The sequence below is a fragment of the Canis lupus genome, chromosome 17 (assembly GCF_003254725.2).
Source record: "Canis lupus dingo isolate Sandy chromosome 17, ASM325472v2, whole genome shotgun sequence".
Lineage (NCBI taxonomy): Eukaryota > Metazoa > Chordata > Mammalia > Carnivora > Canidae > Canis > Canis lupus.
The window spans coordinates 2,004,024-2,028,337 of NC_064259.1; the positions used below are offsets into that span (position 1 = coordinate 2,004,024).

General features: G+C 46.6%; 1 protein-coding gene across 5 annotated transcripts in view; it reads left to right on the forward strand.

Annotated features, from left to right (window-relative positions):
- The window catches only part of TRAPPC12 (trafficking protein particle complex subunit 12), an 83,374-nt gene that overhangs the window by 15,213 nt on the left and 43,847 nt on the right, over positions 1-24,314 (forward strand). For all 5 annotated transcript variants that reach the window (XM_025454764.2, XM_025454765.3, XM_025454762.3 and 2 more), the window contains exons 3-5: positions 5,431-5,547; positions 17,515-17,628; positions 18,249-18,387. In XM_025454764.2, the coding sequence (XP_025310549.1) occupies positions 5,431-5,547; positions 17,515-17,628; positions 18,249-18,387 (370 nt within the window). The remainder of the gene's footprint in view (positions 1-5,430; positions 5,548-17,514; positions 17,629-18,248; positions 18,388-24,314) is intronic.

A 24,314-nucleotide genomic window follows, 5' to 3' on the forward strand; every position in this document is an offset into this window, starting at 1 on the left:
CCTCTGGCTCTCCCACACCTGTGTCTCTTCCTTAGTATATTATCCTTCAAAGACCCTTTCATTCCCAAGACAGAAAAGAAAATATATGGTTAACCTTGAACGGACATGCTGTGTTTGTTTGCCCGAAGATATAAGGTTGGTTTCTCAATTAACTTTCTGTGCACACCAAGTGTTTAAAACCATCTTGGATTTGCCTTTTAATAAGCTCCTCCTTTGCCGCTGTTATTACTGCAGAATTGTTCATAATCAGCTTTCTAAAACACTTACATTTGATTTTTTTTTCCAAATTGCCTAATTAAAAATTACCTTCCTGAGGGATAAAACTTGAAAAGATTTTAATTTGTTTCTTTATGAGATGACATCTGTGGCAGTCGAAGCTAAGGTAGAAGCCTAAAGGTGAACGTGTAACACCTCTGTACTCGAGTGGCATCAGAAGGAGGACACAGCGTTTGCAGCTTATTACAGCTGCACATGATCTCTGTTCTCAAAAAAGTAAATGGAAAGTTTGTGGGGAAATGGTAGTTTAGAAATTCTCAGAATGGAAGTAGACAAACATTTGTATGATGCTTGTTCACTTAAGAGAGAGAAGAAAAAGGCAATAAATAAAATAGAAGCAGCAGAATTTCAGTGGTAAAGGTAACTGGGCGGTGAAGGGGAAGGAGATGCCCATGGCGGGCATCAGAATACTCCAGCCTGTGCTGTGGGACTAGAAACTGGCGCATGGACGTGGAGACTGGATCCTCCCACCTCCCTTTCTCATTCTCTTCCCCACTTCTTGCCTTCTCCTTCCCGCAATTTGGATCTCACAGGAATCTCCTCAGGGAAACCCAAACAATCCATGTGACCATTTTCCTGGGCCATTGCAGGTCCTGTGTCAGGAACCTCCAGGAAGCCAAAGGCCTACCTGTTCCTGCAGGGCTACCAGCTACAGATTTTCTCAGTTTTAATTAGTCTGCAAAAAGCATTTATTTCATCTTCACTTTTAAAGGTTATTTTTTTCTGGATATGCAATATGTTTACAGTGTAAAATTCAAGGTTTGTTTTTTTTCCATTCATCGTGTTAAAAATGCCCTTCCATCATGTTTTGGATGTGAAGTTTATAAAAATCTTTATTTTTGCTTTTCTGTGCCCATTGTACATGTTTTCCGCTGGTTTCTTTTAAGATTCCCAACTCTGTCTCCTCACCTCAGCAAGCTTGCCACGCTCTGCTTGGGACTCTTCACACTGTGCTCCAAATGTGCCTTTGAGTTCAAGAGTTCAAGTCCTCTGTCCCCTTATCTCAGACCCCAGCCCTCTTCTGTGTCTGAACACAATCGCTTCATCCCTTTTCTCACACTAGGACAGTCCAGTCTCAGTCACTCTGTAACAGACAGAAGCAGAAGTCACCGCCGCTACTTTTGTTCACCACCCTTGCAAAGGGTTCCTGAGCTCCTTTTGCTGAACTGAATTAAACCATGGGAGTGAGCCAGGGAAGTCGGGGGGAGGCCAGCCCAGGCCATTTTGTGGCGGCCTCACACTGTTTTTTCCCTGTTGAAGCATTCTCTCAAATTCTGATTTGTTTGGGCCTCACAAGAAAAGAGGGTTAGATTTGGTTTTGTTTTTACAGCTTCATGGAAATATAATTCACATGCCATACAGTTCACACATTCAACCTACAATTCACTGGTTTTTAGCATTTTGACAGAATTGTGTAACCATCACCATAGTCAAATCTTAGAATGTTTTTATCTCCCCAAAAGAAGCCCCAACCCCTTCAGACTCACTTCCCATCTCCCCCTCCCACAGCTCCAGGCAAGCACTAATCTCTGTCTGTGGAGTCTCCTATTCTAGGCATTAACTGCAAATGCAGTCATGCAACGTGTGGTCTTGCATGTCTGGCCTCTGTTACTTAGGATAAAGTTCTCAGGAGTCATCCATTTCGTAGCATGCATCAGTACATCGCTACTTGTTATTGTCAAATAATACTCCTGTTTATGACTTTCACATTTTACTTACCATTTATCCCTTGATGGACATTTGATTTATTTCTACTTTTTGGCTGTTGTGAATGATGCTGCTTATGAATATTCACGAACAAGTTTTTGAGTGGTCAAGTTTCCACTTCTCTTGGGTACATACCTCAGAGTGGAACTCCTGGGTTACATAGCAACTCTGGGGGTCACTTTTTCTTACAAAGATTAATTTATTTAAGAGAGAGAGCATGTGTGCACATGTGCAGGAGCAGGGGAGGGGCTGAGGGAGAGAATCTCAGGCAGACTCCCCGATGAGCGCAGAGCCTGATGCAAGGCTCCATCCCAGGACCCTGAGATCATGACCTGAGCCAAAACCAAGAGTCGGACACTTAACCGACTGAATCACCCAGGCGCCCCTGGGGTTCACATTTTAAGGACTGTCCAGACTATCTTCCAAATGGCACCATTTTACATTCCACCAGACGGGGGTTTTGCTTTGTTTTTGTTTATTTGATGTGTTTGTTCGGGTGGTTTTGCTTACCCTGGGAGAGAGCAAACACTGGAGCTTCTCCGTAGGAGCCGTGGCAGAGAGCAGAAAGCGCCTTGTGTGCTGGGTCAGGCGCAGGGGCTGCCGTCTCTTCAGCACCACTGCCCCACAACCATTGTGTCTTCCGGTTTCCCAGACAGTAAAGCTTATATGCTATGAATCAGCTGCTCTGGTTTCCGTTTTGTCTTTGTCCATTAAAATCAAGAAGGGACTGCGGAACTGTCCCCACACTGCAGGGGGGTGGCAGCCCACAGCCATCTGTGAGCTGAGATCAGCCACTTGCTCTTGCATAAACACGTCTGACGGGTGAGAGGCAGACATCCTCCCCATTGCCTGCCCGAGTCCTGGCTCATTCCCCTGCCATCTCCCCACATTTCCTGCTCTGGCTTTGGATGCGCTGGTCCCTCACCTAAGAGTTTGCTGATTTGAAGGGCCCAAGGGTTCCAGGTGGGTGCCATCCCAGGTGCAGCAGCATACCTCTCAGAAAAATGCTGTCATGGGGGGGGATGTTTGATCTCCTCTCTCCAGTGGCCATCAGAGGATGGGCAGGTAGGTGCCATGGCCCCTGTGCCGTAATCACCTCCAGCTTAGTGACACATTTTATCACATCCCTGGGCTTTCATAGGTGAGATGTTTCTTAGTCATGCACACGCTCATGTATCAGGAACTTCCATGCTAACGAAATTGTTAACCAACAGAGAATTTTAAGGGCAAAAGATTTTTGCAGAGTCGTCTAATTAACAGAATGTTGCAAGGATGGAGAAGTTAAATTGGTCCTCCCTCTGCTGCATCGAGATGTGATTTTGCCCTTTCCCTGTTCGCAGCTCCTCCCACTCAGATAAAGCCCTTTGTCTGGTAGGAGTTGCATTCCTGCAAAGCTTTATGGAGCCATATGGCTGAGCTCTTTTTATTCTGCCCTTTAATTGTCCCCCCTAGACCAGTTAGCCCTTCTGTGGCTCCAGCATTTGAAGCACTTCACCTCACTCTGAAAGCAAAAACATCATAAAGCTGCTGTTTCTCAGTTTTCGCTGCCCTGTAAGTGAGAGGTGTGGCTCAACCTCTTAGCCAGAACCAGACTGGTGACCTGGAACCCCCCCCTGCCAAGGCCACTGCTCCCCCTTTATCAGTGGAAGGGAAGCCGCAGCCCCCCACAGTACCTTTCAGCCTCTCCTGCATGCACCGTCCACCTGGTGGTGCTTTTTAAGTGTCCCCACTCTGGACGATAACAAAAGATTAGCTTTGCCTATGTGTATGCCAAGGGTAGGAAACAATAGGAAGGGACCTGGGGTGTTGTGAAATGTGCAGGGAACACACCCACACTTATTTTCTGTCTGTCCTCTCTGGCTGTGTATGTGTTCAGTGGCCCCTGCAGGATTAGCACTCACTGGCCTGCAGCTGAAAGCAGACCCTTTGCTCACGGGGATGGAGAGGTTTTTCATTCACCAGCACCGCCCACCCCCCCCCCACCCCCCCAGGTTGGATTTCTCCCTGGCCATTGCAGCCATCGGTAATCCAGCCTCTCCTGGCACCTTGCCCTCTGCCCTCACCCTTCCATCATCCCTTTATGTTCTGTTCCACTTTTTTTTTTTTTATCTAGGCATAATTAACACATCATATACCAATTTCAAGTGTGTAGTTGAATACATTGCAAAATAGTCACCACGTAGTTAACATCCCTCACCTTACATAGTTACAGAATTACTTTTCTCCTGACAATAACTTTTAGGATATACTCTTTTAGCAAGTTCCAGATATGCACCTCAGTATTATTATGGTTGCACTGCTGTACATTAATCCCCAGGACTGATTTACTTGATAAGTGAAAGGTTGCATCTTTTGACCACCTTTCCCGTTTGGGCCACCACCACTTCCCACCCCTGCCTCTGGCTGCCACCAGTGTATTCTCTGCGCCTGTGAGCTTGTTTGGCTTTTTGGGTTTTGCTTTTTTAAGATTCCATCTAGAAGTGAGATCCTACAGGATTTGTCTTTGTCTGGCTTACTTCATTTAGCATAACGCCCTCAGGATCCATCCACATTGAAACCAATGACCAGATTTCATTCTTTTCTCTCTCTCTTTTTTTTATTATTTGTTTATTTATTCCTTCTTTTCTCATGGCTGAATAATATAGCACTGTGTGTGTAGGCTAGTCCTCCTTTATCCGTTCACCCGTGCATGGACACTTAGCCGGTCTCCACGTCCTGACTGTGAACACGGGGGTGCAGACATCTTTTCAAGTAAATGTTGTTATTCCCTTGCATTAAGTTCTCAGAGGTAGAAGTGCAAGATCGTAGGGTGGCTCTGTGCTGACCCTCTGCGAACCTTCATCCGGTCCCACCACAGCTGCCCCATCCTTGTTCTTGGCAGCCATGCGGGGGCCTCCTCATCCACAGCCTCTCCAGCGGCCTTCCCTTCTGCACTGTGGGGCCTGCCCTGCTGTCTCTATGGCCCCGACTGCAGACTGCAGGGCATCTAACCTGGGGAGTCAGACTGTGGAGCAGGAGGCCCGTGTGTACCCACAGCCTGGCCGAGGACCTGCGGGGGTGGACAGTGCTTCTCTCCCCACCGCAGCACCCCCCCGCCCCGACCATGGGCAGGAGTAGCATACTGGTGGCCTCAGAGCCAGGGGCCACCCAGAGCTCCCCACCCCACCCCATCCCCTCCCCAGCTTGCTGTGTCTCTCATATAAGCCTGGTCCAAGTGGTGGTAATCCACCCCTTCTCTGAAAGAAGAAAGAGCAATTCTAAAATACACATTTTATTAAAGGTTGTGATGTTGGAGCATCTGGGCAATTGAAGTTTTACTATACTGTAACCACATTTTAACCTCCGTATACCAATGGAGAAAAAAATTTCATTTAGTTACAGGTTCTGGTTTGCTGAGTTTAATTAACATTTTATTGTCTTGACGTATTTTTCTTACATTCCTTCAAGGGGGATGCAGTTAAAGACCTGATGCTTCGCTTCCTGGGTGAGAGAGCCGCGGCAAAGAGACAGGTCTTAAATGCCGAGTCCGTAGAGCAGACTTTTGTTGGGTTGAAACAGCTCATCGTAAGTAATGAAGTGTTTGATTTCAATATTGTTTTTTTTTATAAGTGCTGCCTTTTTTCATAGTATTTTCCTTACAGTTAATTACTTTGAATGTATTTTCTAAAGCCCTTGCATGTAAATAAAATTTTGTTGAATTAGATACCAATGCTGTGCAGCAGAAAAGCATATTAGCATACTTTGAATTTAAGGTCAATTAGTTTAAAACCCATTATTTTATTTTATTTTTGTTTATTTTTTAAAGATTTTATTTATTTATTCATGAGAGACACAGAGAGAGAGGCAGAGACACAGGCAGAGGGAGAAGCAGGCTCCCTGAAGGGAGCTCGATGTGAGACTCGATCCTGAAACTCCGGGATCACATCCTGAGCTGAAGGCAGACATTTAACCACTGAGCCACCCAGATGTCCCAAAAATCCATTATTTTAAATGATCAAGTTTCTTGAAGCAGAATATACTTTGATTAAAGATGCTCCATCAAATGCAATAACTAAAGATAAGTAATTTTTTATGTTGGTTTTTTTTTTTTTTAATACTCTGTTTTCTCCACTTGGTATAAAAGGTTTATTATTGAGTGGGTGGGTACACCAAAAATGCATACAGAAGTCTTTGTTCTGCACTTCTACATTCAAGAGTAAATGTGACTATCTAGGTAGAGATGCATTCTCAAATACTGATAGGAAAATATTAAAAGGCATAAAATATTAATAGGAAACTCTGAACTGCAGGCATGTTAACACGAATGGGTAGATGTTTCTGGTGGTCTTTGAACCCCTGGAAACTGTACACCCCCACAATTGCATTTTCCTTGGTACCTTTTTTTTTTTTTTTTAAAGATTGTATTTATTTATTCATAAGAAACACAGAGAGGAGAGAGAGAGAGAGAGAGGCAGAGACACAGAGGGAGAAGCAGGCTCCACGCAGGGAGCCCAACTCAGGACTCGATCCCAGGTCCCCAGGATCACACCCTGGGCCGAAGTCAGCGCTAAACCCCTGAGCCACCCAGGCTACCCCTCCTTGGTACCTTTTATCCTATTTACAGAAGTATGTGTCCTCAGAAAAGTAACTAAGAATCACTTGTTTAGGTGGTTAGCAGATATTTTACACATAAAGCAACTAATGTTTAGGGGTGCCTGGGTGCCTCAGCCAGTTGAGCGTCCAACTCTTGATTTTGGCTGAGGTCATGATCCCAGGGTCCTGAGATTGAACCCCATATCAGAATCCCTACTCAGCAGAGAGTCTGCTTCTCCTTCTCCCTCTGCTGCACCCCATGCATTCTCTCTTTCTAAAATAAATAAGATTTTTTTTAAAAGCAATTAAAGGTTAATTTTTATAGTAAATGTGAATCAAATGTTTCATTGGGTTTCTTTTACTGAAGTGATCCTGGAATTATTGCTATAACTAAGGAGCTTTGGGAAGGAAAGAGATAGAGATAGCCTGGCTGTTTGTTTGTTTTTATTTTTTATTGGAGTTCAATTTGCCAACATATAGCATAACACCCAGTGCTCATCCCAGCAAGTGCCCCACTCAGTGCCTGTTTGTTTGTTTTTAAAACTTTATTTTTTTTAAGTCATGTCCACACCAGTGTGGGTCTCGAACTCACAACCTGAGATCAAGAGTTGCATGTGCTGCTTATTGAGCCAGCCAGGCGCCTGGAGATAGTCTATTTCTTTTCTTTTTTTTTTTTTTTTAAGAATTTTTATTTATTTATTCATAGAGACAGAGAGAGAGAGGCAGAGACACAGGCAGAGGGAGAAGCAGGCTCCATACAGGGAGCCCGATATGGGACTCGATCCCGGGTCTCCAGGATCATACCCTGGGCTGCAGGCGGCACCAAACCGCTGCGCCACCGGGTCTGCCCGAGATAGTCTATTTCTAAAAGGGACAGGAAACAACTAGTTTTTAAATATTTGTATACTTAATCATTTGTTAATGAAGGGATAGGTCTTAACAAGTGCACATTTCCGTGGCTACACAGCATGGAAACTCATCACATAATAGACTCTTGCACTGTCGGGAGGGTAATTGTCATTGCCTTGAAGCAGCTGCTGTGATCCATCATCATTAGGCTAGGCTGCGCGGGGGGGGCGGGGGGGGGGGTCACTTTGTAGTGACCAGTCGATTTTTATTTTTTTAATTTTTATTTTTCTGAAGTAAATTCTACTCCATACATGGGACTCGATCTCAGGACTCTAACATCAAGGGTCTCACGCTGTCCCAGCTGAGCCAGCCAGGCACCCCTATAATGACCAGTTAAAAAGTACACACAGAGCCACATACATTCATGGTAACTGAATTGTTCCCACAGGCGATCCTTTTACCTTCTTTAATTGTTCATGGTGTTAATAAATATAGAAAGGGGCTTGGGGCTTTTTTTCATATTGAAAATACATATCACCAGGAGAGATTTTATTAGAGCCCAACATGGAGACCTATTTAAGGTGGAAAATGTATTTATAAAAAAAGTTGTAAATACATGCCCTGGTGTTTTAATTATGTCCTAAAATAATTCCTGTCCTCTTTAAGATTAGGAAAGAGTCTTGAAATGTATTTTCCCAAATAATGTCAGAGCATTCTAAGATTGTAATTTACAGGGAAATGAATGTCATAGCCTGTAGAGGAGGATGTTTTAATCACTTTAATGGTATCATATATAGAGTTAATGATTCCTTTTGAGTTGTAGATGGGGAAAAGTTATGTACATAGCATTAGTTACTTGAGTGACTTTTATTGGACTGTTTTTCTCATCTTTTGGAAGTCATCGTATGCCTGTGTTCATTTTTTCAAATAGAGTTATACTTATTTCCTAATGTAAGAAAAGTAATGTTTAAGTTTAGATCTTTTTCTCATACCAAAATAACTTTATTATCAGAGTTCTACATGTCATCTACAGTAATTATGAGATTTTCATAAGACTTTTCTCTAGCATTTAAAGTTTTATAGGGTATGCTTTAAATTGTAATTATAAAAATAATTTCTTCACCAAACACTTTTGACATCTAATATCAAAACGGAGGAGAATAAGCAGGAAGAGGACTAGGAAGTGGAAAAGAATGGAATAAAACAGCAAAAAGCACTCTGAGAAAACACATAATTACAATTTCACATGGGCAGCATGTCGTCAAAAGCTCCAGGTCCCAGGTTGCTGAGGTGACACCCCACTGTTTTGAAGGACGGAGTAGCAGCCCTTAGAACTCAGCACTGTGTTGGGTCGTCCTGGCCTGTCCTTTAAAGAGTCTCCTTCATCCACTCCCTCAGACCTCCTACCGGGCTCACCAGTCAGGCCGCCCAGAGCTGTGCGGGATTCCAGAAAGAGGAGCGAGTACAGGCCAGCCCTGGTCTCCTCTGGCCTTTTTCTGTTAACAGAGGCGTCCTGGGCCTGCTAGGTCCTTGTCACCCCTGGGGCAAGTCCAAAGAATGAAAAAGAACATCAGAAAACTGGAGGCCATGCCCTTTGGAGGCTGGAGAAATAAACTGCGGGCATGCGTACACACACACACACACACACACACACACACACGCCTGCTTGACATGCACTAATAGGGATGTGTCCCCAGACCTTCGACATGGATGCTCGGGTGAGGACAGACACTGGGAAAGGGTGACAGTAGAATGGGAACCACGTATCTGCCATGGCACCTGGGTGGGAGCCAAAGGCGGGTCAGGGAAATGACAAGGGCTCTGCGCTCCTGACACAGAGGTACCAGTGGGACAGGACAGAGCCCAAAACACACACTTACGTGGAAAGAACAATGTTACAGGTTACTCGGGAAAGGAGGAACTAATAAGTGATGGTACAGAATTAATGGGATATTCAAATGGGAAAAGTTAAAAAGATCTCTGTCTCTTAGCACACACAAAAATAAATTCCAAATAAATTAAAACAAGTATTTTTAAATTCCAGAAATAGAGTAGACTCTTAATGACTCGTGGTAGAAAAACATTTCTTAAATGTTTCAGGGAGAAATGAATGAATTTGACTACTTTAAAAGTTAAAACTCATATGCAACAAAAACACTGTAAACACTATTAAAAAGTGAGCCACAAGAGTGCCTGGGTGGCACATTTAAGCATCTGCCTTTGGTTCAGGTCATGATCTCAGATTCCTGACATGGAGCTCTGCATTGGGCTCCTTGCTCAACGGGAAGTCTGCATCTCCCTCTCCCTCTACTTAGGCTCACTCGCGCCCTCTCTCTCTCCCTCTCTCTCTCTCTGAAATAAATAAATAAAATCTTTAAAAAACAAAAAAAAAAAAAAAGTGAGTTAAAGAATAAGAGATTTAAAATACGCATTAACGCCTTCCAAAAATGAGTAACAAAAACAACCAAGTAGAAAAATGGGCACATGTTATGAAGAGGCCTTTCAGGAAACCAGATACCTGCAGACGTGGAAACAGCGCTCATCCTCAGTGGGAATCACAGAAATGTGCGGTACATTTTAGCCACATGAGCATGGCCTGGGTGAAGCAGTGTGCCTCCTGGTGGGAGAGGGAGCTAGAACACCTGCTCTGCGCCACCCTCCACCCAGCATTTCCACCTGCAATTCCATGCTTTAGAAAAACTCTTGTACTGGTGCATGAAAGGACTGGTTCATGTTTGTTGCTGTATTGTTTGCATTAGCCAAAAATTTTATTGGAAAACCTTAGTGTTGAGCAAGAAAAAAAAAAAAAAAGTTATGTTACATAGTCAGTTAAATCCTTTGGAACAGTTGAAATACATGAAGGAGAACCTCATTCAGCAGTGTGAGTAAATGTTCAGAACAGTGTTGAGCAATCAAAGCAACGTGCAAGGGCTGCTGTAACGTGCCAGCTTGTGTCAGTGCTTGAAAATGAGCTGATAATCCCTAAGCCACAGCTCTGCAAGCCAGGGGAGCCCGGAAAACCTAGTTATTTTTGGCAGCAAAATCTGACCTGACCAGGCTCATTTGGTGCCTACCTCCTATCCCCCACCCTGCACCCTGCTCTCCAGGGAAGAGTAAGCACAGGGAGCTCCCTCCAGGTGGGGCAGCCCCTTGTGGCCTCAGCTCCCCTGCAGGCCCGTCTCCTCCTACCTGGGCGTCTCTCCATCCCTTCTTGGACCTCCTGGCCTTGCCCACACCTGTGCAGGTAGCCCCTCTCCAAACTCTTTGGGAAGCTCTGGGAGCCGTCAGGGGCGTCCCATTGCTGCCAGGCTCCTGGTGGAGAAGAGTCGTGCTCTTCGTTGGTCCTGCAGTGTCAACAAAAATATCCCAGCCTGGAAATCTTTTTGGTTGTATTTGTTTTTAAGTTTGTTTGTTTGTTTGTTTGTTTGTGAGAGACACAGAAAAGGAGTGAGCATGAGCAGGGGGGAGGGGCGGGGAGAGGGAGAAGCAAACTCCCCGCTGAGCAGGGAGCCGGACAGGGGCCTGGCTCCCAGGTCCCAGGATCATGACCTGAGCCAAAGGCAGGCACTGCACAGACTCAGCCACCCAGGCGCCCCTGAAATCTTTTTGAATTACCGAAGGAAATTTGAATCATACACAAAGAACTACTTTTGTATCCTCTTATCAGGAAATAGAGAATTACTTGGAGAAACATAAATTGTAAATGGTAAACTTGTCTGACAACTTGTTTGTGTTCTGTTTAAATTGTGATGTGAGGAAAATCTCTGCTAGCATGTGTGACCCCCAAACAGGAGATAATCCAAATCCAGCCTAGTTTCTAAAGGAGCCTCGCTGTGTCACCCACAGCTGGTCCTGGCTCACAGGGAGCCTGAGGAGCTGAATACGCTCTGAGCCCATCCGGCCCCTTCCTCTCTCCTAGGCTCCTTGTTCTCAAGGAGCCACCAGGAAGGGCAGAGAGGCACCCCAACCCCCACCACCTGCTGTGCCTAATTGTCTTGAGAAATTAGGTCATCCTGACTCCTGGAATATTGGCTGTCAGGTTAGTGTCAGTTTGTTGAGGTGTTGCTGCATGTCCTTTATAGACCATCAGCACCCATCAGCAGGTGACCTAGCCCAGTACAGAGCAGCAGCTGTCCCCGTGCGTCTTCTGTACTCACTCACCTGCGCGAGAATTGTATGGGGAGAAATCGTAATAGGAACATTAGTATTTCTGCTCCCTCTTTGCATTTAGGAAAGAAGCCACTTTTTAAAGACTTCCATTTACTGAGAAATGAATGATTAAGACGATAGCTTTTGGCTTCATTTTTAGTAATTGTGATCTGGTTTGAGATATAGAAAACACGTCTTAGTATATGAAATCATAGCAAGAGTTGAGGCTTTTTATATGACACATTTTATTATTTTTAATCATTTATGGAGCACTTCATATTCACAGAGTACTTGCAAACAATTTTATTACACGTTTAAATGTTTTATTAGCGTGGGTATCTGTACATAGTGTTCATAAAATAAGATAGAGTCTTTACTGTGTAATAAATGTTTGTTTCAAAAATATATAAATACTCATGATCAGATTTTCTCATTTGTATATTTTTGCACCCACACAGATTTTGTGTGTCTCTGAGGTCTGTCAAATAGATCACATCGGAGCTCACAGGGGATGGTGGAGTGTCAGGCAGCTCCTATCTATGACAGCTAAAGCCGCCCCCCACCCCCCAGGACAGAGTCTCTTTCCTCATGCTCTCGCAGCCGTACTTCATGACTTATACCTCCATACTTGATTTTTTTAAAGTTTTATTTCAACAAGCATTGGTTTGGTTCCTGCATGAAGCATGGTTCAAGGTCATAGGTCATAGGTCCGTCCTCTGCGGGACGGAGGCAGATGTGCACACCATCCGTGTCTAGATAGCCACCACATGCTGGCCTTGTCTGTGTGTTGTCCCCACGTGGCCTGTCGTCTGATTCACAAACCTCTGGTCCCTCCTTTTACAAACAGCATGTTCTTAATTCAGAAAAATGGAGAAGAAATTGTATAACCACTGTCGGTTAACATTTTGAGTGTGTGTGTGTATATAGTATGTCCACATGTGAATATGAAAGCTTGCATATGTGTTTGTATATATACTAGACAAAACCTCATTCATAATTTTGTATCTTTTTAACATCATGTCTTAAGCCTTATCCAATATTAAAAGGTCTTTGCGAATATTTTTTATTGCATAATCTGACGCTGTTATAAATAACCTTGGAACAAACCGGCTTGTACAGAAATCTTTTCTTTGTATGTGATTATCTCTTTAGTATAAATGCTGAGAGAACAACTAGCAGGTCAGCGTATGGGCAGTTTTGAGGCTATTTATACATACTATTTTTCAGAAAGATTATACCTGTGTACATTTACCAGCAGTGTGCAAACACCCTTGCTTTAGTGTCCCCTTGTCTGCCCGAACTTAGATGTTTAAGAATTTTATTTTCTCATTTCTTAGGCAGACAGTGGCATGTACTGCCTTTTTTTTTCTGCTAGTAAAAATAAAAAGTTATAATTTACATCTCTTTAATTATTAGCATAGGGTTTTTTTTTACTACTTTTTTTTATAGTTCTGTGAATTTACTATTTCACCATCTTTTGAGGGAATGTAGATGTAGGTACAGTACTGAAGAAACACAAAAGTATGCCCTCGCCAAGACCCTTGCCCCCGGAGCTCAGCTAGAGGAGATGGGACATGACCACAGTTAACGTGAACATGGACCAGCAGGCTGTCCTTGCTGCGTTTGCAGAATGGACGAGGCAGACTGTCCTCCAGAGAATGCTTCTTAACCTTTTCTCATCGTCAATCCCGAGGAGCATTTTCTCCCTTGTTTCCTGATTGCTCACCCACACACTCAGCCCCCAGTGAAATAGAATACTCAAGAGTAAGATCTTGTTGGGTAGGGTTAATACTTGGAGGGCCAAGGATGCCTGGGTGGCTCAGTGGTGAGCACCTGCCTTTGGCTCAGTGTGTGACCCTGGGGTCCTGGGATCGAGTCCTGCATCGGGCTTCCCACAGGGAGCCTGCTTCTCCCTCTGCCTGTGTCTCTGCCTCTCTCTCTGTGTCTCGGATGAATAAATAAATAAAATCTTTTTAAAAATAAATAAATATTTGGAAGGCCAATAATCATTGTTATCCAAGAAGCAAATTTCATCCCCTTTGGGGGCTGTGGCTGCCCCAAGAATGAGTATGTTGGAGAATTAGGAATAGGAGGGCTCACTGTGGGCAAGAGAGGCATCCCGAAGCTTGGGTCTGAACCAGGTCGGAGGTGATCGTCTTTGCAGCCGTTCCTAGCTGGAGGTCAGAGGATGAGCAGGTGTGACAGGGGTGAGCACAGACCGCTGACCGGAGAAGAGGTCATGAGGAGCCAGAGCAGGTCCAGCTTCCTCACAGACACAGTGTGCCCTTGTTGCCACTTCTAGGGTGGCCAGCTGACGTCACAAGGGGGGCTGAGGCACGGTTAAAGTCACCTACCTGAGGTCACCTAGGTGGTAGGAGCTAAAGGGTGTCTTCCTGCTTATCTTCTTACCCAGCCTTTACCTCACCTGGTGATGCCGGGTCCCTGCAGATGAACTGGTCGGACACTGAGCCTGCTGGAGAAGTCCCACATCCAGACCTAGTGCAGGTGGTGACACCTAACACGGTCGTCTGCTTCCAGGGGACCTTGAGCGTCGTGGGCCACCCGGCCCTCCAGGCGTCTGCTGGCTGCCAGTACCGTTTTAGGCTGTCTCTGCTGCTTTCAAGCCCCCCCACTGGAGCTAGATGAGTGGCCCCTCGCCCCAGCTTACAGCGAAACCTTCCCTGACTCCCGGGACCTCGTGCTGTCGATGATCCGTTCTTTCCAGTGTGCCGTCAGCCTTTCCCCAACGAGAGCCTTTTCTTGCTTTCTCCCACACTGGAGCGTTGGTTTAAGCAGGCACACAACAAGCACCTGTTCTCTCCCCCTCCTCCACCACCCTCCTTAGCTCAGAGACTCAGACGTCCCAGGGTCACCTGGCTCATTGGTCCCCTCCTCGTCTTCCACCTGTTTCATTCAGACTTCCCATCCCGTCTCCCCAACGGACCAGCTCCCAGCAAGGCCGCCAAGGATCTGCTGTCCCCTCCCATCCCACCCACACACTCCCTCAGGCGCACCTCTTCACATGTCACACCCACACAGTAGCTGCTTGTTTTTCTTTTCCTCTTGAACAGCTCAAAGGCCCCTCAACATTGTTGGCATCCAATCTCAGATTCTGAGCTCTGACCCTTTCCAGCCTTCCCTGTCTCTGGGACTGGCCCCCCGCCACCGCCATCTGGCTGCATGTCAGGCTCTCGGATCCATCCTGCCACCGTGCTCTCCATGGTCCCCACATCACATCGTCACATCTTCACCCGATCTTATTCCCCTGCTGTGCCTGCCCCCCACGCTGGTACAGGTGGCCTGCAGCTGTGCTTTTCAGGCTTGGCCTGGAAGGGACTGGTGTTTAACTGTTCAGTCTTCAGACTGAAACTTCTGTAAAATTCAATCTAAATTAATTATGTGAAAGACATGTACCAAGTACCAGCCCAGCTTTTGTTATTACATCAGATATCCTATCAAGCTGCTGTAGAAGTTTCTGCTTCTTGGCCTTTCTCATTGAGGACCAGTCATAAGCCACTGAGGTGACGTTGTCCACAGTCTCCCTGGATGTGGCACTGGCCAGGTGGGGGACGGCACATGGGAGTGTCTCAGGCCCTGGGGCCACCCCGTCTTCGGGCAGCTACTTAGCTCTGCTGTGACCGCCCACCTCCATCATGGGAGCATAGAACCAGCCTCAGACCGGGAAGGAAGCTCGGCCCCACAACTGTGTCTGTGTGCAGACACGTGCTGGGCGGATCCAGCCTGCGGGCCACACACACACTGTCAGCTCCAGGCCCGGACGACGGCTCTCCTGACACATGCTTCATCCTCACGGGAGACTGATGTTTCTAGAATATGAGCAGGACACGTTGCCTGTGCTCTTGGAGCCTCTGCAGGGACAGGACTGCCCCAGTCCTTCCCTGCCCCACCTCCCTCACCCTCACCCTCACCACCTCCCCTGGACCACACTGGCCTTCTCTCTGCTGTCCCCTGTGCCCCCGAGGCTGCCACCCCAGGGTTTTTGCCCCCTGGAGCTCCTGTTCTGCCCTCCTCACTCGGTCTCTTACCCATCTTCAGCTGAAGTCCCGGCAGTCCGGGAAGACTGCCCTGAGCACTCAGATATAATGCCACCAGCAGGAAAGCCCAGTGTGTGACATAGGTGGTTGGGAAAAGAGCAATAATTAATTACCCCAGCATACAGGATCTGCTTAGATATGTACATAGACTGGGTGGCCCAGTCAGTGCAGTGTCTGCCTTCGGCTCAGGTCATGATCCTGGGGTCCTGGAATGGGGCCCCAGGTCAGCCTTCCTGCTCAGCGGGGCATCTGCTGCTCCACCTGCTTGTGCTGTCATGCTCACTTTCTCGGTCTTTGTCAAATAATTAAAAAAATTTTTTTAAAGATATATACATAGATTTGGTTCCAACTTGGCCGAATAACTTTTACTCTCACCTTTTCACATTCACAATTCAAGAATGTCCGTAGCTCCACTTAGGATCATTGTCCAGAAGTCAGAGCACCTGCCTTGGCCCGCGCAACAGGAAGTTCCCTCACGGGGCCTGCAGGGCTACTGTCAGGAGAAGCCAGGGATGGATCTCCACCCAGGGGCCCTCAGCAGCAGCGCCTGTCCTCTCTGGGTCCTTACTTAGGGTCTTCCGGGCAGCGCAGGGTGCCAGCAGGAGCAGCGTGTGCCTGAGTTCGTACCTAAGAGAGGGGGGCAGTGCGCTCCAGGGTCTGGGTGAAGCAGGACCATGCCATTCCCTTGCCCAAAGCCCTTCCATGGCTCCCCATGCTCTCAGGATGCATCCAGATCTCTCGTGGCCTGAGGCCTGTCTTGCTGACATTCCCGCCCTTATCCTCAGCCTGCCTGCTCCCGGCCGTTTGCCCGCCACCTGGCTGATTGCCGTCCCTCACGCACACTGGCTCACTCAGGCAGCTCCCCCGAGGCCAGGAGGGTCCACCCCCTTCTTGACCTCTCTGTTCCCCCTTCACATCTGGGCTCCAGTAGCTTTCCATTCCCTGAGGTTAAGTCTGGCCGCCTGGTGACGCACACTCCCATGGCCTCTTGTTCAAAAAGCACTGTGAGTACACGCAAAATTATTTCACTCATCTTTGAAAAAAAATGTTTCGTATCTGCCTTCCTTGCTAGATCGTGAGATGAGTGCATGCAAGGAGGTGTGTCCCTCCACCACTTTGCCCTCCGAGCCTGACACGGTCCCCACCATGTGTTGGCCACACCCGTGAACATGTGCATCTGCAGCGTCCACAGGGAGTTAGTGCCTGGCTTGCCAAGGAGGTGGGTCAGGAGCTTCTCCTTCTCACCTCTTAGAAGGCTGCAGCGTTCTCTCCGAAGTTTTCACGTCATTTCCCTGGTGGCGCCGTGTCTGTTGTATCAGGGCAAAAGGGTAAACTCAGCAAGTCCAACTTGATCAGCCAGCGTGTCTGGATAGGCCGTCTTTTTTTTATATTGGTAAAGTAGGATTATGCCAAGCATTTGAAACCGCTTATTTTATTGTCACACAGATCTTACAGATACAAATGAATATATCCGGCATATAGCATAGAATTAAATTATGATTTTAAATTCATGGAAATTACAAAACAAAGCTCTCTGGCTGAAAAAGGAAAGCAGTCTTTTAGATTTAAGGGTTGGCTCATACCAACAAGAATCGATGGCATGGACAGCAGGTGTTAGAGAAGGCTGTTGAGTCACTGGCCTCTGCCTCTGAAACTAATAATACGCTGTATGTTAATTAATTGAATTAGAAAATAAAAATTAGAAAAGTTTTAGAAAAGAATTCTTGTCCCTATGTTCCATCAGTTGCTAAATTCTGATGTTTTTAGGATTTGCTCGTGTCAAACAGCATCTCCTGTACACCGCAGAGGCCGTTGTTGCCAGCAGTGGCAGGAGCTGGGTCCGGTGTGGCAGGTGCCACATGTAGGGGTGGCTGTGCTTGGTGACACGTCCTGCTGTGTCTTACAGAGCTGCAAAAACTGGAGGGCAGCGGTTGACCTGTGCGGGCGCCTTCTCACCGCCCACGGCCAAGGCTACGGCAAGAGCGGGCTGCCCACCAGCCACACGGCAGACTCGTTGCAGGTACAGTTCCCATGGTTTGGTCATCATGTGGGGACAAGGAAGGGACGTGACCTTTCATGCCATTAAGAACAACATGAGGACAAAAAAAATGGATTTTCTTAACCCAAATGTAACGTCAGCGTGAGCCTATGTCCGTCTGCCTCTCCCACTTCCGGCGCTGCCTCTGCACCCAGACCCCCCTTCCCCCCAGGCCACTCGGAGCTGACTGCCCACCTGCATCTCACTGTCCTCTCTTGGCCTCCTCCCGTGGCCATTCCGTGGCCTTCAGTGCCCGCCCCAGACACGGCTCCAGCCTCAGCCCGCCCTGCCCACCCTGCTCTCCCTCCCCCTGACCCACATCCACCTCCCCTTCACCCACACTCCTGCCCCCTGGATCCCATTCTCCTGCTCAACAAGGTTGTCAGGTAAAGCTGAATCAGACAAAATCATTTACATCATTTTTATTAAGCTCAAGAGTATTTTTATAGACGTGCAAGTAGGCAAATGTGCTAAGAAACACAGGATAACCTAGTTTGGATGTACTGGAAGTCAGGCTCTGCTACCAGAGGAGTGGGGAACAGGAATTTCCGAACTAGACATACGTAGGTAATCCATTGTTTCAATTATATTTTGTGTTTTAGCTTTGGTTTGTGAGGCTGGCACTGCTGGTGAAGCTGGGCCTTTTCCAGAATGCCGAGATGGAGTTTGAGCCCTTTGGAAATCTAGACCAGCCAGATCTGTATTACGAGTACTACCCTCACGTATACCCTGGGCGAAGGGGTAAGGCATTGCTTGTCGTATTTATGCCTTTGCCTGTATTTTGCTTTGCTTTACTTTGCGTCACACAAAATAAGCATCCTCAGTTTTCCTAATATATCCGGTCTGGAAAAATCAAGTGAGTAGCCTAGCAACGACCCTGACTTACAGACCTCACTGAGTTTTCTAAACACGCTTACCCGGACATCCCCACTGGTACAGCCGTTCGTTCTCTAACAGCCGTGTCTCAGGCACCTGCCGTGGGACAGCAGTGGGGTTTGCTGTAAGACCTGGGTAATGGTTTTTATTCAGAATTTTTGACTGTGCTGCAGTGTAAACAACATAATCCTCATCATGACGTACTACAGGTACACAGAGAAGCAAACCCACACGTTCTTGCAACAATACCGTGTGCCGTTGTCTACCAGTCTCTGCCCTGATATAACTTACATAAGACACTGGTTACAGTCCCCATAGAATGTTCAAAAAATTACATCAGCATCTCACTTGGTTAACACGAGCAGTAGGTAAACACATGACCCGAGAAGACTAGAAGTAAAACACAGTTCTCAGCTTCTTTTTGTGTTTTTCCTTACAACGCAGATCCTGTTTCTGTGGAGGGGACACAGAGAAGGAGCAAGCTTTCTGTATCCCTGGAGCTTCCTCCTTGATGGTGTTTACCCTCCAACAGGAGTGAGAAGAGCCAGACCACATGACCTGGGCTTGCCCAGACTCGAAGGAGGTTTCTAGCACAGGGTACTCTTGCACCTTTTAGCCTCACTAGTATTATTAGTCCTGTTTCTTCCTTCTAAGAGAACTTACCCCTCATAGAAGAGAAACAAATGGAAAAGATAGGTTTTAATACCCAAAGCCGGGCAGAAATCAGACCAGTTGGCTTGACCATGTTGGCTCAACAGAGTGGAAGTACAGCAGCCAGGCTGGAGTAGACTCGGAGTCAGAAAGGGAAGGAGACAGCAGAGCCCCCATCCCGAACTTGTAAAACTTCTCCCCAGCCTGTGGCCCGTCAGGTCCGGGGTAGGGACAGAGGGAAGCGGGGAGCTGCTGGCAGCAGTTTGGGAGGATAGCCCTGGCCACCTGGTGTTGCCACAGGTGGAAGAAGTGGGTCAGGAGCCGCCCAGGTCAGGTCTCTGAGTGTGTTTGCTCCCTCGCTCCAACTCTAGGAAAGCCCCAGGGGTGGGGGGCTCTGTTGGTGGGAGCCCAGCTGTGGGGGAGCCCCACGTCCTCCTGTGCACTGGAAATTCAGGCCATGGTGTTCAGAGGGTACAGCTTTCTCCTGGGTACTCGGGATCCTTCTCTAGCTCACCAGTGAACTGTGTCCTTTTGGTCTGCACATTCCAGCCATTGGAGCTCCCTCCCCTTCCTGGAAGGTGATGAGCAGACTTCACCCCAGAAGGGAGTGAGCCTCTGTGGTCACTCCAGATAGCTCTAAGAGTAAGGGCAGTGCCCAAGCGGGACGTTTGGGAATATTTCTGCTTGATAAATCGTGCCTAGAGGCTTTGGAAATCAAGACCGGGCAGGATATTCTCATATTTCTTATGAGGAACAGCTATGGTTTCCCTTCAACATAAAAATAATATTTCTTCCCAGTCCACCTGACTGCAGTGGAGCATGTCCCGCAACCCTGCCCCTGTTGCATGATCATGCTGCCAGCTCTGGGGATTGGCAGCTGGTGTCAATAAGTATCTCAGTCCACAGCAGACAAAACTCGACTTTGGGTCCACAGGCCCATGCCTCGGTAGCTCCAAACGACCAGATACCCTAAAGCACACAACTTCACAGATACTCTCGTTTTGGTCCCTTTGAGACCCATGAGAATTGTAGATTCAGGATGATAGTGTATACATCAGCTGCTCCTGGATTTACCGCGGGCGTTCAAGAACGATAAGAGGCAGGAAGGCAGCTATTTCCTGTGGTGGCCACTGAACACCTTCCGCTCCTCACTACTTCCACCCCGTTCCTCTGTGGACACTGCACCCACTGGTGCGCCGTATTTGGTGTTGCCATCCCCCGTACTTTAGTCCTGGAGACTCTGCCCCTCTTCATCTGCCTTTCAGGAGTACGCCTTGGTGGAGGTGGTACCGAGTCTCCTGTAAAATGAAGCATGAGATCCGGGCAGGTGCAGCACTCCCTGTCATCCTTAGCCTCAATTTTGAGGATGTATTTTCCCAAAGACACACAAACAAGAAAGCATGCTTCTGATTCCGCCTGAAATTAAATTGCACTGGGATCCAGATAAAGAGACGACAGTAGCCATGCATCATTAAGCAGCTAATTTAAATTATGAAATAGACATAAATCATACATACACTTTAGCTGTAGTGTGTTAACATTCATCCACAGTGATATGCTGAATGTTTACTAATTTTTCTTCTCATTTTGTGATGTAACAAGCATAAATGTAAGATTTTGATTCATTCATTTCATTTTAGCTTGCAGTATATAAGCAAAGCAAGTCATTAAGATGTGCTTTAAAGAGGAGGCTATGACAATATAAACAAATAAATAACTTTTATGAATGAGCTTTAATATATTCTATTTAAATATTGGGCATAATTTTTACCCATTCACAATATTCATAGCAAAACATATAATGAATCATGAGTAAAAATCATGAAGCACTTTGTTTTGTTTTTTAAGTTTTCATCTGGAAAAGGAACAGCATTGTGGTCTGATACATATCTCCAGCATGTCTCACAGTTTCATAGTGTCTGCCTGTCTCAAGGGTGGAAACTCAGCACTTTTTTTTTTTTTTATAATATTTTATTTATTCATGAGAGACACAGAGAGAGAGGCAGAGACATAGAGGGAGAAGCAGGCTCCCTGCGAGGAGCTCAATGCAGGACTCAATCCCAGGACCCTGGGATCATGCCCTCAGCCAACCACTGAGCCACCCAGGTGCCCTGAAACTAAGCAATTCTTATAATCAGTTTGAATTCTCCCTCTTGCTCAGAAGACGGAACAGCAGCGAGTGCTGCGCTGCCCCAGGCTGAACCCTGTCCCTCCGTCTCTGTCTTCTGCACCTCCCCTGCTCTTACTGCTTCCTCCCTTGTGAGGCCGTACGTCTGTCCCTGTCCCGCAGAGCCCCAGAGGCTGGGTTAGGAGCTGCTTGCATCAGGCTCTTGCCGACTTCCAACAGTGGAGGGAGAAGCAATTGTTCAGAGTCAGACTCTGTGTTCAGCAGTGAAGCAGTGGATCATGAACAGATTTGACACATTAGGGTCACACTTGGCCACCGAGTTCTCCCTGCACTTGTCACCAGGTATGGGAAACTCTGAGGATCAGTGCTGCTGGTGAGGGTAGAAGATGTCAAAACAAGAAGGAAAACTGAGCTCCATGGTGACACCATGTGGCCTCTGTGTCCAGGGGAGAAAAGAAGAAAGATCAGCATATTGCAGGGTTCTTTCTTACTTGTAGTTCTCTGATTTTGAGACAGAAGTCCCCTAGTCGTGAATTCTGTGTCTGGTACTCGAGATGCCATCCTTGCTTCGCGGGAACCGAATGTGTCTCGGGCACACTGGTTTGTGCAGGTGGCATGTTTGGGTTTTCTGGGTCACGTGCATCCTATTCATCCCTATTCTCACCCGCTTCTGTCCCCGGGAAACCCTGTCTGGAGATGCCTCCTGCTTGAATCCTCCTTACTCTTCTCTCAACCAAAAAAAAAAAAAAATTTTAAGATTTTATTTATTTATTCATGAGAGACACAGAGAGGCAGAGACACAGGCAGAGGGAGAAGCAGGCTCCATGCAGAGAGCCCGATGTGGGACTCGATCCCGGGTCTCCAGGATCACACCTCCGGCTAAAGGCAGCGCTAAACCACTGAGCCACCCAGGCTCCCCTTCACTCAACCAAAATTGAACATTTATTTTTAATTGAAGTTCGATTTGCCAACATAAAGTAAAACACCCAGTGCTCGTCCCTAAATTTAACATCTTTTAAACACAAAAAAGAATTTTATTAAACACTCAATAAATATTGGGCAGCCCAGGTGGCTCAGCAGTTTAATAAAATTTAATAAAACTTTATTGTCTGGTAGACTTTAAATGCACCTAATGGCACATCTGTCTTCTTTGGGCTTCTTCGTCCCAGTTAACGTTAATTGTTTGCACACACGTCCATGGGGATGGACACGAGGGACCCTTCTGGCTCTGGGCTGTGACGCACACCTCAGTCAGGAGCAACCATCCTTTTTTGGGTCTCTCTGCATGTGTTCTTGGATTTCTCTAAGACATACATTGAGCGTGCCATTGCCTGGTTGCATGACATTTGTATTTTCAATTTTATTTTTTTGAGGTTTTATTTATGTGACAGAGACAGAGAGTACATGCAGGGGGAGCAGGAGAGAGAGAGCAGACTTCCCACTGAGCAGGAACCCTGATGCAGGACTTTATCCCAGGACCCTGAGATCACTACCTGAGCCCAAGGCAGATGTTCACCGACTGAGCCACCAGGTGCCCCTATATTTTCAATGTTATAAGAAACAGTGAAGTTTCTTTCCAAAGCAGCTATCGTAGACACCCCCAATACCAGTGTCTTCGAGTTTCTGTTTCCCAACCTGTGACTCAATCAATTCTGGTCAGACTTCTCTCTGGAGGGTCTGAAATTCTAACCTCATGTTCTCACTTAATGCGTCTGAGTGAAGTGCCTTTGTATGTGAAGGTGGGTATTGGAATTTCCTCTCCGGGGCTCACTGTCAGGATCTTTGCTTGTGTTCCCGTTGGGTTATTTCTTATACTGATTTGTGGCAGTTCTTTACATATTTCTAGCATTTTATATTTTGTCTTTTATAAATCTTGCAAGTATCTTCTCCTGGGAGTGTTATTTCTAACCCTTAAAAAATATAATTAAAATTTACCAACATAACCTTTTTTGTGTGCAGCCTATCCCATTTTAGGATTGTGCTCACCTTGCTTCCTCGTGTCATATCAGAAATAGTAAGTGGAGACTGAGCACGCCAGTGTCATTGGAGCGGTGCCCTGCCGGCTAGAACGGATGAAGCACCTACCATCCAGATGTCTGAAACATTTCCTTGCTGAGCTCCAGTGCACCATTGCTGTGACCACCCCGTGGGCGTAGAAGTAGCTTTATGAGGAGGATTAGTAGAAAGGGAGCGTGTATAGCACCTAACGTGCCTCTGTGCCTCTGGAAGGCCATGCGGAGCGCCGCAGGTTCTGTGTCAAGGGCACTGGCACAGACCATTCCTCCCATGTGCCTCAATGTACCTGGGCCCCTGGCTTCCCTGCCACCTTAGCCTTCTGTAACGGGTGCAAGACGGGATGCAGAGTTGCTGGCCACGTGATCTTTCACCCTGTAGACAGACACCCTGTGAACTCCCTGCACACCCCAGGGAGCAGTCAGCCCCCTTTGGAGGAAATGACAACGGGGTTGTTGGCACCAGCCTTTTGCCAAAATTAAACAATGTCTTTGTTTTTGTCCATCTTTAATGTTGATAGCTATAGAATTACCGTTCAGTGTTAGGGCCTTAGCGTACCTTTCCAAACACTACACACTGTTTTCCTCTTGAGAGTCATTCTTCGTATGCCTGTAATCGCCTTCTCTCCTTAATTTGCTTTTAATTAAATTATACTTATTTTGTAATTGTTAATTCTAGAACAAATTGCTTTTCCCTCTGAAGGGTTTGTATTCAAGAGACTTGTAGACGGGGCTGTATCTGCGGATAATATAACCACGTCATTCATGGTGTCTTTCTATTAACGTCTTGCTTTGGTGTGGCCTCTTTGTCACAGTTGATGAACCAGTATCAATCCATGATTGTTGACAACCGTGGATCGTTTACATTTGGGTTCATGCTCTGTGTTATACATATTCATTGTTATTTTTATCTTCACCAACAATGAAATATGCATTCCTGAGAGGTGTTTGTATCCATTCATTTAGATTTGGCCTCTTGTGGGACAGTGAGATTTTCCAGA